Source organism: Alligator sinensis, unplaced genomic scaffold (genome assembly GCF_000455745.1).
Source record: "Alligator sinensis unplaced genomic scaffold, ASM45574v1 scaffold980_1, whole genome shotgun sequence".
NCBI classification, from domain to species: domain Eukaryota; kingdom Metazoa; phylum Chordata; order Crocodylia; family Alligatoridae; genus Alligator; species Alligator sinensis.
In genome coordinates, this window is record NW_005842722.1 from 101,725 (window position 1) to 120,843 (window position 19,119).

General features: G+C 41.6%; 1 protein-coding gene across 1 annotated transcript in view; it reads left to right on the plus strand.

Annotated features, from left to right (window-relative positions):
• Positions 1-19,119, plus strand: part of XYLT1 (xylosyltransferase 1) — a 172,294-nt gene that overhangs the window by 94,594 nt on the left and 58,581 nt on the right. The window contains exon 6 of the mRNA XM_025216283.1: positions 2,950-3,030. Within this exon, the coding sequence (XP_025072068.1) occupies positions 2,950-3,030 (81 nt within the window). The remainder of the gene's footprint in view (positions 1-2,949; positions 3,031-19,119) is intronic.

Below are 19,119 nucleotides of genomic sequence, written 5' to 3' on the forward strand. Positions count from 1 at the left end.
TACCTCTGTCTTCATGAACTGTTGCCCTCAAAAAAAACCCTCATAGAAGTGTATTATTTGACTGAATAACTCTCAGAACTTGTCATCACAGGTTTCTGATTTCCCTCTTATAGTTCACACTAGACATAGTGCATTGCTCTCTGTTACAGCATGATGGCTATTAAGAAATACTGTACCAGATTTATCACTGGTGAAACAGGTTATGCTAGGTATGAATTTGCCACAATGGGGCTGATACTGCTCCCACTGATGTTTCTGGCAAAATTCTGATGACTTTCACTGAAAGCAGAATTGGACCCGACATTTAGCAACAAGTGTCAGAAGCACAGAGAAGCGCTAGAGGTTTTGCAATAGTAGTAGAGGCACTACTGCTAGAGCACACTAGGAAATCCTGTAGCGATCACTGCCAGAGATATTTAAAATACACCCCTAAAGGCAAGGTTTTCTAAATGTTGTACAGGATTTTAGCCAAGGAACTTTGAAAATATTAGAAGCACTGCCATGCTGAGCACCCTGTGCTCACTCAAAAATATTACAGAATGCAATAATGAGAACATGGTGCTGAGAACTTTTGCATTATCAGGCCCAGAGCAAAGGATGGGTTAGGATCAGGGAAAGGATAATAACAGCTCTGTAATGCTATGCTGCTAGGGCAAGCTTCAGCTTCACTTGGTTGAGCACATAAATTTAAATGTCAAATATCCAGAGTGTTTTCCAAATGAAAATGTGAGGTTTTATTCCCCTGATGTCAAAACCTGAAAAGAGGTGTACTTCATTAACTGAAAGCAAACAAAAAGCTCTTTGTAGGTTAATTTTTAAAAATATTTGATGAGAAAGAGAACCAAGATGCCACTAACTTGTTCAAGAGATGGAGAAAATGTCAACAGAACTCAGGCTGTTAATTATCTTGAGAGCTAAAAATTATGCAGGCAATTACAGATAGGAATTTTTGTGACAGTCCCAGCTTCATATATGTTTGGTAAAGTGTTCTTGCAAATTAAAGCATAGATTGCTGGGCGGTTTTTCAACTTTGGTGTGATACTGGCTGGTGGGGGTTGTTAACTTCTTGATTTGATTTTATCCTTCAAGCAAATGAAAGCCCAAGCATCCCTAAACTTTTTTTCTAATACTTTTAAAGATCATCTTTGCATGCCAGCTTTTGCTTAGAAACTCACCCGAAGATGTCAGCCATTGAAATGATTTCATGTGGAAGCATTGCTAAGTAAATTCACTAAATGCCTATTCATCCCAGTAAGATGGAGAATCACTGAAGCAGCAAATGTGAAAATCTGCACAGCTTACTATATAGAAAGCAGTTTTCTGAGGATGCCAAATTGAGAAGCAGTCTGACCCTGGGAGGCATTAAAGCTCACATGAATGAACATAGAAGGAGGGTCTCAGGCTTCTTCAGTCTAGTCATGGAGATTGATTGATAGACATGTATTCCAATTGGTCTCGATTGGATCAATGGTTAACTAGTTCTTTATTCATCAGTTCAATAAAGAAAGGTTACCTGTGATGACAGAAAAGTTTGTAAATATGAGATACTCTGATGATGTGCTAGTTTGATGAAGTCCTCAGTTATTCTGACTGACCTCTTAACTTTAAAGCATTTTCTACTGGGATCTTATTTAACCTGGCTTGATGGGAATGTTTCTAAGCTGCAGTACTGCCTAGAGTTGACTTTTTGTATTTTCAGTTGCATCAGAGGAGAAAAGGTCCTTGTATCTTTTCCTTAAAAGTTGTCTTCATGGAATGCAAATCAGTAGATGAAGATTTGTTCATTATGGTTTTCTTAGTTTTCCTAAATATGTTGACCTGCATAAATGAAGAGGAAAATGATTTTTGTATCAGTGTTAAAGTTAATACGAAACCACCATGAATTTTCTTGGAAATGTCAGCTGAAATGCTGAAAACTATTTGAAGGAATTCCCAGTTCTGTTAAATGGAATTAGCCATAACATTGTAGAATTCTCATGAAGTTTAGTGGGAATTTGGCATTTAAATTCCTCATGTGGTTTTGAAAATTTTGAAAAGGAGTGGGGTCTAGGGGGTGTGAAGGGGAACAAGGTAGGGGGCCAGATCAGATCCTGGGGCTTCCTTCCCAGGACAGGGACAGTAGCTTCCCAACAAGCACCTTCCTTCACCACTCCCACCTCCTCGCCAACCCAGGAAGCACAGCAAGCACCACCGATATCCCAGTCCCAAATTCCAATTCAGTAAAATATGAGGCCTTCTTTAATTTACTTCCTCTTCAATTCTTTTATTTTTTTCCTTTTTACTGCTTTTTATTTTATTCTTCAATGGCTGACTTCCTTCATTTCACCCTTCCCCCAACCCCACTTCCTTTCTACCTTCTATTGCATTACTCAACCCCATCCCATTAACTTTCCACTTCCCAGATTCATGTTCCCTTCTCTCCCCCCGTCTCTCACCACCCCACCCCTGCCGCCCCCTGCCCCAACCTAGAGCAGTGCTAGAAGCCTGTCTGAGCTCACCAGCCCTGTAGGGGCAAGTTACAGCTGTGTCAAACCCCTGCTCATCAGCCCTCTAGTGCTGCATCCGGCTGTGCAGGTGGGGACACTCAGAGAAGGTTTTTAGCTTTAATGTGTAACTGCTCCAAACTCAAGTTAGCACTAGCACCAATCAGCATTTGAGCTGCTCAAAGTGCAGCGTGCAACAAGGCCCATAGATAAACCCATTTAATCTGGAAATCATTGAGAGATGCTAAACTTGCCTTTCTCACAGTATACTTTTCTGAAAGGAAGCTACTGCAATGAACAAAATATTTGTAGCAACAGCTTTCCTTGTAGTGGAAAAATTTACATTTAATGTTGCAACAGTAGTCTCTTATTGCACTGTAGAGACCAATGGTTTCAAAGTAAGGGACAATAAATATAAGTGATTTCACTCTCTGATTTCAATACTTTCTGTTATTTTTTCCCACAGGACAAATGACCAGCTGGTAGCATTCCTGTCCAGATATCGAGATATGAACTTCTTGAAATCACATGGGAGAGATAATGCAAGGTAACATGATTTCTCATAAGCTTGTTTGAAATGTGACAGTGAAGTTATATTATGGCCTCTCAGTTTTGTCTGGGTGAGGGAGTCCCAGGTTCAGGAGACTAGTGGCTGGTGGGTGTGTGAAAATGAAACTCTTGGCCTTAAACAACTGTTATTGCTCATGAGTGTCTTCTTCTTTATGTCAATCCAAAGAGGAGAGTTAGCCGGGAGGGAGGTTTAGAGCAGACTGCCACTTGTTCCCTACTCCCAGCTTGTGGTGGCTTGCTGCAACATGAAGATGTACTTAAGGGAGAGGTGAACCCAAGAGGTTTTCTTTTGTTCTCATCTCATTTGTTTCTCAAACACCCTAAGCAGTTTTACATGTGAAAATGATCATTTTCTAACTCATTTCTCAAAAATTGGTAGTTTCACCCAAACAGGCATGTGGAATCATTCTTAAGTGCCAGAAACCCTATCATTTTTCCAGGATTGGGAAAAACAGCAAAGAGAGAATTAGTCCTAAATATCAGCTTGGGGTTAGCACAGCATCAGGCTGACATGCGTTTCTGAGATGGTCTAGCACTGTCTGTAAAATCTTTTTAAAAACAGTAATCTCTAATGTCCTAGTTTAGAGCTCCCCACCCTCATACACTATTAGGGTGCTGTTAACAGTGGTCTCTTTGGCACAGGAGAAGTTTACTGCTGTGGATGGAGTTCAAGGCCATAGTGGAGACCATCCCAACACCGAAGCCAGCCAGGGTTCTACTGCACACCTGTATAAAGATAACGTTCACTCCATTTGGAGAAGAAAGTCTTTGGCCTTTCTTGTGTGCAGGGGGTGGAGGGACCCTGGGGGGCTTTGGTGGTCTGTTTTGACTTTGGAATCCACACATCTGAGTCTCTCATTTATCCCCTTCCTTTTAGTTTCCTGGGGGATCATACCCATAATACAGGCAGCTCTGCGTTAGGCCAGAAATGATCATTAAATGCTATGCTTCAGTGCTGTAGCCAGTTGTCTCTAGTGGGCAGAAATAATGTTTTTCCTATAATTCAAAGTGGCAGGATTCTTATGTTGATAACGTATTTATTTGGCTATTTGGATGTTTTTTCGAAGCATCAAAGATTTCCACAGCTCGAGGTGGGGTTGTGAATAGTGTGGAACAGTGCTCTGAGGTGCTCCAGACAGTCCTTTTGAGTGTTTGGATCATGTGTGGCTGGTTATCACCCTCATCAAGTTGGCAGGACCTTGGGTGATGGGGCTTGCTGCCTTCCATCACAACTTGGGGCCTGGTGCGTCTGATGGGATCACCTGGACACAACTTGCCTAATCACTTTCCTACAGTTGCAGGGCATTAGCATTAGGAGCACCTTGGTCTCTCTCTTTCTCTGCCTATGGTTCATGTTAGGTTTTCTTGAGGAAGTATTTAATTTAATTAACATTTAGGCTATGTAGGCAAAACTCAGTGGCCTGTAATATACAGGAGGTCCAACACTTAGGTCCCTTCTGGCCCTAATTTCTGTGATGCTATGAAAAGTTTTTAAGTGGTATAGGGAAATCTCCTCCTTTATGTTTGTAATTGCCCCTCTTGTGTGCCCCAATCTTACAACCAGTTCCACTGCCACGGGCTCCAGAAACCATTGAAATCCCACTGACTTCGCACCTGCCACTTTGATTGCAGGCTTAGCAAGCTGGTTCTTAAGCTAACCATTTCATGACCTTTGCTGAGTTCTGCAAGGTGTCTGGCAAACTGGACACAGTTCAGATGGCAAATCATAACAAGACAGAAAGTGGCACATCCAGTCAAATATCCAGTCAGTGGATGTGCTAAGAATAGAGCCTTGCTCTCTTGATTTTCGGTCTGCTTCTGCTCTAGCCAGTAGCCTCGTTGCCTCCATTTTGTCCTTGTTTGATGAATTGTATATCATCCTGATCATTCTGGGTCTTGTGCGTGCAGCAGTTGTGCTGCCTGTCGTGCCAGAATATTGTTGTGAGTAAATTACATGAAAACAAGAGCCAAAAACATCAACAGTTTTCACAGCAGATCTTCAGGTTTGGAAAAGCAAAACTTCGCTATGATTGACAGGCAAAGCTCTGGCTGGCAGGCCTGACAGACAGCAGAGTTAAATTGGAACAGGAACAGGAAAAGGTCAGGGAAATGCATTCAGTCTCTTTAGCTTTTCTGCTATTCTGATGCACCTGACTATCCTCAAACACTGCAACTGGCTACCTAAAATAACTAATGAATTATGACATTCATGCATAAAAGTTGTTCTAAGGTGCCAACCTCAGCTGGGGCTAGAACAATTTAGATCAATTAAATACACTAATTTGGTATTAATTTAATAATAAAATGTGCTAATGTGCCACTCATCCTCTCCTTGGAGAAAGAATATCCCATTTTATTATTTCTCCTGCTTCTTTTGAATCTATAAACAACTAAATGCTGTTTAACCTAATGTGACATGCACACATTTTATTTTTACTCCTGAGGTATAAATCTGAATCCTGCCCTGCACCATGAGATGTCATTTAGGGCAAGAACAAGGCTCCATCATCCTTGTCTGTCCATTCTATGCATCTCTTCTGTGTTGTTAGGTCCCAAAAGTTTTCCTTTTGGAACTTCCTCAAGGAGTGCTCAACAGTTCTTTCACTCAGCTTATTCCACAAGTTCCTACAGTTGCCTGATCCTCTATCATCACTCTAACCACAACCCCAAATATTTCCATCTTTTTTACTGGACAACAAGGTTATTGAACTCTGCTGAATCTTGGCATTTTTATGCATCATTCCAGTCACTGCCCAGCATTTTTCAAAAGCATTTGGCCATCTTCTCTTACACCAGGCTGATTTCACATTGTTCTATTCATATGGAAATAATATTTAATGTCAAGATTTTCAGCTTGGACTTCTAGTTTGCAATGGCCTCTTCTTGCTTAAGCTAGTAAACTCAGCTGACATCTTGCGGTTTGACACGCTGGTTCCTTCCAGACAACCTCTTTGATTTGCCAAGGTGTATAAATTGACCAACTGGCCTAGTAGTATTAACCTTCCAATTTATTATTAGACATGTAATGTCTTTGACTTAGTGATCTCACCTTGGTAAAGGAAATAAGGAAGGGCACATCTTGCATGCTACCTGAAGGGTGGTTACAAAGAGAATGACACTAGACTGTTCTCAGTGGTGACAGATATCAGAACAAGGAGCAATGGACTCAAGTTGCAGCAAGGGAAGTTTAGGTTAGATATTAGAAAAAACTTTCTCATTAGGAGGGTAGTGAAGCACTAGGACAGCCTACCCAGAGAGGTTGTAGAATCTCTATCCTTGGAGGTTTTTAAGACCAGGCTAGATTGAGCCTTTACTGGATGATCTAGTTGGGGCTGGTCCTGCTTTGAGCAGTGGGTTGGACTAGATGACCCCCTGAGGTCCCATCCAACCCTAATTTTCTACCTTCTGATAGAACAGCAGAAAACAGCGTGTTACAGAGCAGATGTTGGTTTTGCATCTAGGCTTTGTCTCAGGGGCTGTAGCCCCTAGGCTCAGATGGCTTGTCAAAAGAAAATATCATAATATAGAGTCTATCTCCACTTCCTCTGAACAAAATGCTTGCATCAAAGGAGTTGGCTGGGCACTGGGCAGATGCCTAGTCAAAGGAATCTTTCCTTCACAGGCATCAGAGTATAGCGAATAAAAGATGTTGGCATCAATAAAGTACTGGTCCTTCCTTGGCCCTTCCCATCTTGAGAAAGGCCAAGGGCTGAGTTGGGCATCCTATCTACACAATCCAGATTCTACTCCCAGAACCCCATTTAAATTATGATATTCAGTGTCCTTGGGTCCTGACCCCATCCACTGATGTTGCGACCCCATTTGAGATCGCAACCCACAGTTTGGGAACCACTTCCCTAAGATGTATGTAGCCACTCTAGGCTACACCTTAATGTAAACACCCCACCCACCACCTGTGCCCACCTGGCCCAGATCAGACCCACTCCCCCTCTTTCCTCGCCTCCAATGTTCCCAGTAAGGAGCAGTGGTCCGTGAGTGCGCCGCCTTGGTCCGCGAGCGCGCCGCCTTGGTCCAGTGTGGGACACTTACCGAAGGGGGCTGGGGGCCTGACGCCACGTGCCTCCTCGCTCCCTGAGGCAAAGTGGGGGAGCAGAGCAGTGTGCCAGAGCCGGCAGAGCCTCACTTGGGGCAGGCAGCAGTTACTCCCTGAAGTGAGGCAAGGCAGGGATGGAGGCTGGTGTGGGGGGCTGGCGCGGGCTCCTCCGGCTCCGGGGGAGTGCTCCACTCCCCAGCCCTGATGCAGGGGAGCACTCCCTGGCCCCAGCCTCTCCTGGTGTGCAGCCTTGAAAAGGCTGTGCGCAGCCACACTTTTAGTTGTGTGCAGCCACGCACACATGCACCTTAGTGGGAACCTTGCTCTCCAGCACCCCGGATCCCTGCTCATTGCCCACCTCTTTCCCCTCCTTCACCCCTCGGCCCCCCATTTACTTGTGTCTGCCTGTGCTGTCTGTCTGAGGAGCAGTCAGGGAAGGGTTAACCTGTCTGCCCAGCCACCACTGCTCTCTGGGTCAGGCTCAGCCTAGAAAAGAGCAGCAGCCCAGCAGTGGAAGTGACCCCTTCCCTGCCTGCTCCACAGACACACAGGACAGGCGCCACAGGTAAGCAGGGGGGAGCCCTGGGGGCAGGGGGAATCAGGGGAGCCCAGAAAAGGGGGGGGAGGGGATTCTTACCTTTCAATCCTCCAACCCCTGCTTTCCTGAACATGTGACTGCTCAAACTTGAGCTAGCACCAGCACTGATTGACATTTATGCATCTCACAGTGTAACATTTAACAAGGCCTTAAGAGACAAGGGATTGAACTCGTTGGAGCACTCTTATGATTTCCAATAGTAATTCCTGTATTTCCAGGTATTTCCTTAAAGTAGAAGCTGGTAATACAGTAATGGAATATTTAAAAAACATTTAGAGCAAATTATAACCCTTCAAGCTACTTTTTTTAATTCCTGGGTGAATAATGGTTTCTACACCATAAACTTTTCAACCACTTAATCTACTTTGTAAACAGCTGCATACTCTCTGAATCTTAAGTCATCATGGTCTTTGGGCTGTACAGTGGAAAGAAAGGGGGAGAGAGATTAAAAAGTGCCATCTTAAAACCAAAGTGCTTATATAGCTCAATTACAATGTAATTTGTATTCAAGTCATGTAGACAATCAGTACATGTTTTACTGCCAAATAAGGATAGAAACCAGGCTTCCTTTTATCGAATGAAGTTTTCTTTTAGTTATGCCAAAGTCATTAAAAAGTGCATCACTCTGATTTTTCCTTTAGTGGCTTCAGAAAAGGAATGGAGGTGAAAATGGCTTCTTAACTCAGCAGGAGAAGCATTATTTCCTTAGAGAACTGGCTATATGAAATGAAATTGCATACAGTGGCTAGAGTCGTTACATTGCACTTAGTAGGCAGCGCTTACATTTTCTCCTCTTTTCAGCATCTTAGACTATTAAAAGCAGAAGAATAACCACGTAGTTTTATAAGCTGTTGCAATTTGGAACACCCAAAAAAGATTGTTTTTTCTTTCTTTCTTTTCCTTCTTTTTTTTTTTTTTTTTTTTGGCAGGGGCAGCACCTGGCTGATGTATTATAAAATACAAAGACAGTGAAATGTGACATCTTTGCTGACAGGAAAAGGCATTTTTTTAGAAACCCTGCTACAGTAGTCATTTGGGGAGGAGTAGAAACATACTGTGATGGTTGGAGATGGTAAATCTGAAAGGAGTCAAAATTTTATGGGGAGAATGCAAGGAATTCACCAAAAGCACCCTGACATTTTGCTATATTATTTTATAGATTTCTTTTTGTCTTGTGTGCCCATACTCCTGTCACACACATCCCAGTGTGTCAACTGAGTTCTGGATAGCACAGGGGACTCCATTAGAGCTGTTTAGCATAAATGTGCTAAGTTAAAGATCATGAGGTGCCCCTTCTTGTCCTCATTGGCCACAAAGGTCTTCACTGTAACTCTCTGGGGTTCAGGGAAGATTCCCCAGAAGTTCAGCTATTTTGGCCCAGTCCCACAGGCCATTACTGTCATCAGGCTCTTTTACTAGTAAATGCACCCTTTTCCAGTATGGCACATGCAGCTTAGATACTGTATTAACCAGCATAACCTGGTCTGTAGACCCAGGTCTCTCTGAGCAGTTAACCTGCAGACCACAGAATGGAACACCCAATAAATGCTGCCATATCAGTGAATCACTCATTTAATACCCAACACTAAGCACAGCTCATAAAATGCAATTTATTATCCCTGCTGCCAAAATATTTTAACCACTTAGTTGCTTGAGGCAGTTACATTCCTTCTAATGCAGAGGATCCACTGTGTTTGTTTAATGGCTCACTTAGCTGAGATTTTACACTACCACACATTTCAGTTAATTTACTACAGTATCATTCTAAAATATATCATCTAGAAGGGCCTGTTTATGGCCATAGGAAGCATAGTCCAACAGTTGCAGACACAATATATCAACTGAAATAGGAACACACTTCTTTTTATGCAAAGCAAGTGCATTTCAGATTTTTATACCTTGCAGCCAACTTTCAGATACTCCTTATTGCTTTGTGCTAAGTGCTGGGGGGGAGGGGGGGCAATAAAACCTTTACTGCTTCTGCTTGGCAATTTGCCTCCTTGTATCTTTTTATTCCACTCTGTTGTGAAGACTGTTCAGAAATGGACAGCACAAAGGAAAATAGGCTGCAAACAGGGGCAAGAGATATACAGTAGTTGCTGTAGTAGCTTTCTGATATAGTAGTAATGCAGCTCTTTTTCTAGGGAAAAAGCCAGGGATTTTTTTTAGCTGGATGGTGAATGCATTTGGTTTAGGAGAAGGCAGGAACAATATATAGGTCACCAACTCAGGAAGGTGACCTGATCTGAAGAAGTTGCCATAGCAAATAGTTCACTATAGTAGAGACAAACTAAAAAGGTTACACAAAATCGTGTGTGCAGACTACTAAAGAGCTCTTTGTAGAATTCAATTCAATATTTTCTGTGTTTCATAGGGGGTTTTTTTAAATTCAGGACTCCAGTGAAAAACATTATAAAACAGCTGAGTCCAACAACTTAAGAAAGACAAATAGTATCATTCCCATGTTATCCATAAGTAAACTGAGTCTCATAAAGGTTAATATCCGATTTGACAGCTTTGGAAGTCAGTATGGTGGTGAGTTGCTTCATATCTGACCTGATGGGGAGAGGTAAATATATCCCATAGATCCAGGGTTTCTTTCCTTGGCTTAATCACTATGCAAGGAGATTCCAAGACAACGAGCACAACGTAAGCGCCTAGATCAGAGGTTCTCAAACTGTGCTCCGCGGACCAGCACTGGTCTGCGAGCTCCGTTCAGGTGGTCCGCGGGAAGGTTGCAGAACAGTCGAGAGTATCTGTACTTGTAAGGTAAGACTACTGATATTAAAATATGTGTTGTGTGCTTTGATTTGTAGAACAAAAAAAAGTTTATTAAGTGTTCCACTGAGACCCTCAGCAATTTTCAAGTGGTCCACGAAAAAAACGGTCGAGGACCACTGATGTAGATAAATAGTAAAAATGATCTGTCACTGCAATAGCCATGTAGGCATTTTCTGTACAACACACTTCCCTTGAAATTTCCTAATAGAGCTGGTAGTCATTGTGGTTCACCAGTGGCAGCTGCAACAGGAGGGCTAGAGAGGACTGGGCTGTTGGTGCTATGTCATTTACATGACATTGTGCTGACAGCTCTCTACCCTACGTCCTAGAGCTGCACTGCTCTGAGATGTGAAAGGAGAAGGCTAATATAGCTAAATCCATGCAGTGGAAATTAGGTGCACGGCAAAGATTGGGATTTCTTTAGAACTGAACCAGTCTCTGTGGTACATTCACAGTGCGCTGTGTATGCAGCATTAATAATTGATTTTTGTCATTGCCATTTTCTTCCCATTTTGTTTATTTCTGACTGCTGCAATCTCAAGGTTGGACTTGTGAGCTACTTCAGCATGAGAGGAAGTTCTTACTTTTTTGTTCTTGCTTCTGCGTTCTTGAAAACATCTCTTAAGGAAAAAGCAGTGGAGAAAAACCTACAAGAAAGACTTGGAAGGGGCCCCTAAAGCCATGCATACACCAGGGAATTTAAGGAATCATTGCTGCCAATTAAGCTGCACCAGCATAAGCTCTAGTAGGAGCCCTAATGCAAATACAAAAAGCTGTGGCAGATTCCAATGTTTTTTTTAAAAAATGCTATTGAGGATTGGTGGCGGGGAGGGTTTCCCCCTTAATGAGAGAACATTTGCTCCCTGACTGTCATCATTAAAACGTTGAAGCGCTGTTAGGCTGTCCAAGACCTTCTCACCTTTGACAAAGAGATTCCCAGATGCTAAAAAATAAAATACTTCGAAAATAGCATGGCAGAGGAAGAGCAAAACCCTTCTCAAAGCTTATTCCTAATCAAAATTAAATGAATATACTGAATAAATTCCAATGAAAAAGCAGGAACATATCAATGTTGTATAGGAGGAAAAGTGAACAAAACTTCTATTGTACAGCTGGAAACATTCAAATAGATCCTCACAACTTTTTTTTTTATAACAAACAGACTAAAGATGAGTATTGATCAGTCCTCAATAACATTCATTACAGGATATCGTACTCTCTGTGGATATTTTATTACAGTAAAGATGTCATTGATTGAGAAGAGCTATGTGGCTCTACTGTTTGCATAAGGAAATAAATTTGCAACTCTGAAGAAACCAAGCAAGAACTATACATTACCAAGCAGTTTTGCTTTTAATTAATGAAAACTAGCCAAACCTTTCATGTCCTGACTTTTGTGGCATTGGCCCAAATGTCTGTCCAAAACCCATTTCCTCAATAAACATGCAACTGTTTCCATATGTTAGGAACAACCATGGCAATATGGGTGGTTAAAAAGTGCACCCAACAAACCTCTTCTTTAATTTATCATTACCAACCTGCTTAACTTGAGGAATGCTTTGTATCTGGTTGCTATGCATTATTATGCTTGATGCTGAGAGATTATTAATAGTTAATATCTAATGGTTCAAGCAGATTTCACTTTCTCTCTTACATTTTTTAAACTTGAGCATTTATTGGTGTTTAAGTTTTCACTTAATCCAATTATATCAGCTGTGTCAAGATGGTGATGATTTACCTCACAGTGGGTTTTACTCTCTCTATCAAGTTTGAATAGTATGTTTTTAGAAGGCTATCTTTGCTTTTTATTTTATTTTTGTTTTGTATTTTTCTCCAGCTTAGTCTCATCAAAATTGGCTGGCAAAGCAATATTACATTTTCTAAATATAGGTAACTTGTAAAAATTAATTTCCTGCCACTGCACCCGTCTGCCTCAAAAGAAGTATCAGTCATTTTTTTAAAAAGCTATATCAGTTATTCTAAAGAACTTCCTTAGTAGAAACTTTCAAACTTAACCCCTATAACTGCATGAATCCTTGATTTATTTTCTAGAAATAGTTTTTTTGTTGTTTTCTTAAATCTTATTAAACGTAGCTTGATATGCTCCCTTCCTTGCCTTCTACTTGAGCAGCTTTGCTCAATATGCATTGCTGCTTCACTTAATCCAGATCCTGTATGTCTGTCCTCTTTGCTCAGACAAAAAAAAATCCTCTTACCATTATTAGTATTAGCCACAGCTTTGGATATCAAGCGATCATTTAGAAACTCAGTTTTAATTTAAAATAAAAAGTAAGTTTCTAGCCATTGCTTCTGCAGTGAAAAAGTCTTGAAATGAGACACTGTACGCTTAAGTACATCCCTAAACCCAAATACACTCCTAAACCAATCAAGGTTGATGACAGGGACTGGATCTGTCTAAACATACCCCATTCATATGCTTTCTACTACTTCCCAATATTGGAGATAGAGTATTGGGCTAGGTGGACCATTAGTCTGACCCAGTAATGCAGTTCTTATGTAAGAAGCAGAAAAAATAAGTGAGTAAAATAAATTCAGAATTTATTATTTTAAGTCTTGTTATTTTTTAAGCTGCTCTCATGACTTTTCGCAGCCTGCTTCATAATTTTTAAACCCTTGGAGTTGACAGTGCAGTATCAGAAGTACTGTATTTCTTTTTAACCAAATGTGTCTCTCTTCCCATGTCATTTTTGATACCTGCTTTACTCTGCCATGAAGTTTTAAAAGCTGTATTTGTGACATCATATTAACTTTTTGATAGTTGATGTCTAAATCTGTATAAGCCAACGTGACCCCAAACCACATGGCTCAGATCCAAGTGTCTCCAGAGTTCTTGTATGTTTTATATCTGGAAGTTTGGTTCAGTCCTGCCATATATTTGTAAGTTATAGTGTGTGAATAGTGCCTCCTGTAAGCCAATGATGAGTGTGTACTGCAAGTGTCCCTCTGTGTCACTCTATGGAAGTCATGATTGTCACAGCCCCCAGCCACAGTGCCTTGGTTCTTGGGTTCATGTTGTGGCACTGGAGATCCACAGTTAGCCTATTGTGTGTTAGTCAAGAGGTCAGCTGTCACACTAGCACGTCGTGGGATCTACTGAACCATGAACAGTAATAATGACAAACAAATATTTTTTTTTCTTAAGGTCACGTTTGACTTTTATGCATTAGCGCTAAAATTATTGTTTGTTTATTTGCTTACTTTCAGTTTTAGCTTTGCATGCGAAATCCCTTATCTCAATATAGAAAATCTATGGGAAAAATACACTCCATACCAACTATATCATTTTGTTGATGTTTGTGCTACTGCTGTTAAACCTTAAGGGACTATGATTGCTAGGATAGTGTTCTATTTGCAATATTTCCTTCTGAGCACAGGAATTAAAGTGAGATAAAAAATCCATTTTTAACCTTGTAAAGACTACATTCAGGATGCCACAGTTCAGACATATGATAAAGTGGATAACATTCCTTCCTCGTTCTTCCACCTTTTTTTGTTCTGTCTTTTTTATCTGTACTGCAAGTTTTTTCATAGTCTTTTGAAACAGCAGGAAATCTGAATTCTGCAATTTTTTCACACCCAATTGCCTATCATACCAGGAGGAACTCTTCCTAATCTTGACAGGCTAAGTAGGTACTATTTCTTTCTGACATTGTTCCCCTTCTCTAACTTGTACTCCATTTATAGAAAAAAAAAAAAGGAAAAAGGTTAACTGGATGATTTCAGAACAACAAAAATGGTCTTGAGAAACACATTACCAAACTGTATGCATGTGAAAGCAAATCATATTTGGCACAAAGTTGAAACTAAAATTGAATTAGTTATTGATAATTTATTTCACATTTGTAAAATCCATGTAACCCTTCTTAGAACTGAGCCAAATATAGGGACCAATGAGTAATATCACGGCCTCATTGCAGTCAAAAGGAGTTTGTTATTGATTTTAACAGGGCCAGTGTTTTTCCCTTATGCAGTGATTGTGATTTCTTGAGCTGTAGAGATTTACATTTTTATGTATTTGCTTATTATACAGAATTATTCAGTGAATGTTTTATGGAGATCTGCTGCAGCCTAGAGACTGCTTCCAAACTATTGGTCGTGACTACTGTTTTGAACATTTACAGTTTATTATTTTTTCTCCTTGCTTGGTCACCTAAACCACAAGGCATTATTTACTTCTTTCTAACTGGTTGATTCCGACTTAATGGTTTCATGATGAATGTGTAAACATTTCTGGCAGGCAGACTCAGGTGAATGTATACGCACACCAGTATTAGCCACACTTTCTCACTAAAATGAGCTGGCTTCTATGTGTATTCATCAAGAGTAAATTAAAGGAGCTGCCTGCAGATACAATCAAAGCAGATATGTGGGTTTTGTTTAATCACCGACAAATATTTCATTGTGGTATTAGCCTGGCTCCTAGTATTCTAGTTTTTGACACTGGCTTTTTGGCTTGTGATGAATTGTTTCTCCAGTGTATCTTTTTAACTTTTTGTTCCTAGTTGTCACTGTTGTGTAGTGAATAATGATAATGAGGTCTTGGTAGATACGCACATCTGGATAACAATGAAATCTGAGCAGTAAGCTTTCTAGGCAAGAGGCCAGAAACAGGAAACATTTCAGAAAAGGAAACTGTCTTTTCTGTTAAAAAAATATACCCTTTCAAGCCAAGGACATTTTTGTGATAAACTTACAAAAAGCTTTGCTCTCTGATAACTTTGTTATATTTGTGGGAAAGTTTATTGGTACGCTTTGAAAACATGTAAATTAGAAACTGTCTATATCTGATGTACCATAAAAACTTTCAGGAATCCACATCTTTCTTGTTTTGAGTTAAGGGTAAAAAGTTAAGTGAAAAGTTAGACACTGGTAAATTACAAATGCGTGAAATTCACTACCTATGTCAGCTATCTTCATATGAAAAATAGTATGTAGATGTGTAATAATACTCGTATATAATTATTCACGTGCTGATTTATTAATAATACTTTAAAAGAACTTTAAAGAAGAACAATAACTGCCTAGTGCAGAAAAACAGTGCAGCAAGCTATACAAAAAGCACTGTTAAACACTCAAAGGAAAAGACAGGAAATATTTTGTTTTAATTTTATTTCAGTTGTAGTTGTCACTTGTATCAATTTTAGATAAAAGCATTTAAGATAGAAATGCTCTTTTTTTATAAAAGCCTACTATGTCTCTTTAATGTCCCAACTATACATTTAGTAGGAGAGTTACTGAGTTAAATACACGAGAACTAGATTTTCTTGGGTGGTGTTGGATATTAAGGACCGCATGGGTTTTTTCTCTGAAGAAGAGGTTGTTGTGGTCCAGGCTTTTGTTGAGAGTTTTGCTGTTAGCTTTCTTCAATTAAATGCGTTAATTTAAATGTTTAAATTTAAAATGTAGGCCTGGGTACAGACATTCAGGGAGTTTAGGGAGACATTAGATCAAGTTAAAAATGGCCACCCAGCCTAAAGTAAGCTGAGATGGAAGGGGTGGGGGGATTCCATGGAGGGATCAGGGGGCAGGTGGGGTCTGTGGTGGGGATTGGGGGGCAGGAGGGATCCATGGGAGGGATCAGGAGGGCTGGCAGGGTCTGCAGGGGGGATCAGGGGACAGGTGAGGTCTGTGGGGGGATTGGGGCAGGTGGTTTCTGTGGGGGAGATTGGGGAACCAAGCAGGATCTGCAGGGCACTGAGGAGCAGGTGGGGTTTATAGTGAATTGCTGGGGTCTGGGAGGGATTTGCGGGATCAGGGGGGCTCTCAAGGTCTACAGGGGGCCTTTGAGAAATGGGGAGCTAGCTCTCTCCCAGGACCAGGAGCTATTTTTAGCCCTCCCTGCCATCCCCACTGCCAGCTAACCTACCCCCTATCCCTCCTGCCTCTTCCCCACTGGGACTTACTTCCTCAGCTCCTAGAATTGACAAATGCTGATAAAACTAGCACTGTTTTTGTTGGATGGGGGATTTGGTGGGGTGGGGTGGGGGGAAAGGGGATTGTTCATCTGGGGGTGAAACAAGGGGCTGAGAGACTAAAAATAACCTCTTGCCAAGGGGGCAGGTGGGAAAAGCACAGCCCCGGTGCTGGGGCCAGTCGCTGCACTGTACTGAACTGTACAGAAGCTCAAGACAGTTAGATTGGGGTCTAAAAATGGCCAGCTTATGCCCCTGCCCCACTCCCTCCCTCCCCTTGGGGGTCTTGAACTGCCCCCCATGCTCCTTCCCTCTCTGTGCCCCTGCCCCCCTGACAGACAGACCAGCAAGACACTGCTCTCCAAGTTGCCTGGCTGCATTCCTGTAAATCAGCTATTGGATTGGTATCGGCAGATATAACTGGTTCATAATCAGCTATTGGTATTGTTCAAGAAAATCTTTATCAGTGCACCCCTACTTTTTAGTGCTTTCTGACATTAGTGTGTCATTTGGCTCAGTAAGGATCATTCTGTGCCATTAGCATTTGGGAATGAGTTAGGATCTGCTGCAAACCCATCAATCTACTAATGAGGTTTCAAGTTGTGATACAGCAGTTTAAGTGGCTTTGCATCTCTTAGCGATTGACCATTTGGGGTTTTTTTGTCTTGTGACGGTCAAGTGCTATATTAAACTTTTGAGGTCAGGAGAGCAACTTGGACTGAGTAGTTTGGGATAAATCATCCAAAAGTAATAACGGGGTAAAGGATTTACATTGACCTTAAAGGTTTGCTTTGTAATGCAATAAATGCATCTGAAATGTATTTGTTAATATCTACAGATGTGGCAAAGTGAGAGCAGAGTCTCCAAGACACACTGTAACTCTTGATTTCTCTAGATCTGAGCACAAACAACATGTAGTCAGTCTCCCAAAACAGAAGCTATGGATGTACTAAAAGTTGGGATTTGGGATAGTTTAACAAAGTATAAATGTAATAGGTCAAGTTTATGAAAATCTCAATCCAGCCTTCAGTCTGATAAATTCTGAGGTTGCAGCTGCAGTTAATTGTGGGTGTAAATGGCAGCATTTACATGTCCACCTGCTTGACTTGTGGGTGCAGTCCATTAGATATGCAGATGCCCATGTGTGCCCACACCAAAAGGTTATACCACAGAATTGGACACTTGTGAAATTAGGCTCAACATATCTTTAATTGCATCAGATTTTTAAATTGCAAATCCATGCATTTTTAGGGAAAATAGAAGCTCATTTGTTAATTTATAGGGAGTTAAAATTAATGGTGAACTAAAACCAATCATCCTAGGTGGAAGAATCTGTACAATAAGGTAAAACCCCATCTTATTTCTTGAATCTTATTTTCACCTGTACTTTCTCCTGGCTGACTATACCAGGGGCGGGCGATTATTTTGGGCGGAGGGACGCTTACTGAGTTTTGGCAAGCCATCGAGGGCCACATGACAGGCAGCCCAGGGCAGATATATATTAATTTTCTAGATTTTTTAGGGGCCCTGTGGACCGGATAGAATGGCCTGGCAGGCCGCATCTGGCCCTTGGGCCACATTTTGCCCACCCCTGCTCTATACCCTGCCACACCAACTTCCCTGAATGCTGAGCCTCTTCATTTCCATCACTTGATAACTTTTAGATCACATTATACTGCCACACCCAGGATACACATACTCTTGAAGAAAATGGCAGGTTATGTTATCTGATAACTGCATCATTGCCATGGCAAGTCTGTTTGTAAATATCTGGAGTCTGGATTGCTGCAATCATAGGTGTCTGAGCATTCACGTTCAATATGCTGGAGAGTAGGGCTGTGCGAGGCTTAAGGCTGTGCTTCAGATCCGGAGAAGCTTCGGATGCTTTGGCATCCGAAGCAGCATGTCTGGATTGAAGCGCTGGCTTTGTTAGGCTTTCCGAAGTGGTTCGGAGCTTCTGAAGCAGTTTGGAGCCGCTTCGGAGATCCAGCCATAGGGTATAATGGGGAATCAATTAAATATCTATAACTTTGTTGTTTTTTGTCTGATTTGGATAAAACATGCAGGGGTGGTAGCCTCTGCTGAGAGAATGAAGCTTGCCAAGTTTCAAGAAGATTGGTGCAGGGGTTCGGGGGAAACTGCACCCCAAATTCTTGAAAGCAAAACTCATGTCACGTGTATGTGTTACACTACAGGGGGGTGAAAACTGCAGGGGTGGTGGCCCCTGCCCAGGCCACAAAGCCTGACAGCTGTCAAGGAGATAAGTGCAGGGGTTTGGGGAAAACTGCACCTCAAGCTGCGGACAAGCAAAACTCGTGACATGGGTAACACTGTGTGTTAAGGCGCAGCAGGGTGACAGCTGCAGGCCTGCTAGCCCCTGCTGCAGCCACGAAGCCTGCCAGCTATCAAAGAGATAAGTGCAGGGGTCTGGGTTCTGGGGCCCTGCACCCCTAGCTGCTAACAGACAAAACTCATGACATGGGTGCTTGTGCAACTGACTGTGTCTGTCTTAGGGAAGTTGACTGTCTGTATTGATTATTTCCTCTCCTTAGTCTGTGGTTTTGTAGGCGTTAATCCATGCTCGTTAACTCGTTATGTAGTACCTAGGTACTGTGTATTGAGCTGGTCCCTGAGTGAATCATGATCGATTGGTAACTGGTAACACAGTAGCTTAGCAGCCAGGCCTGCAGTAGTCCTCCT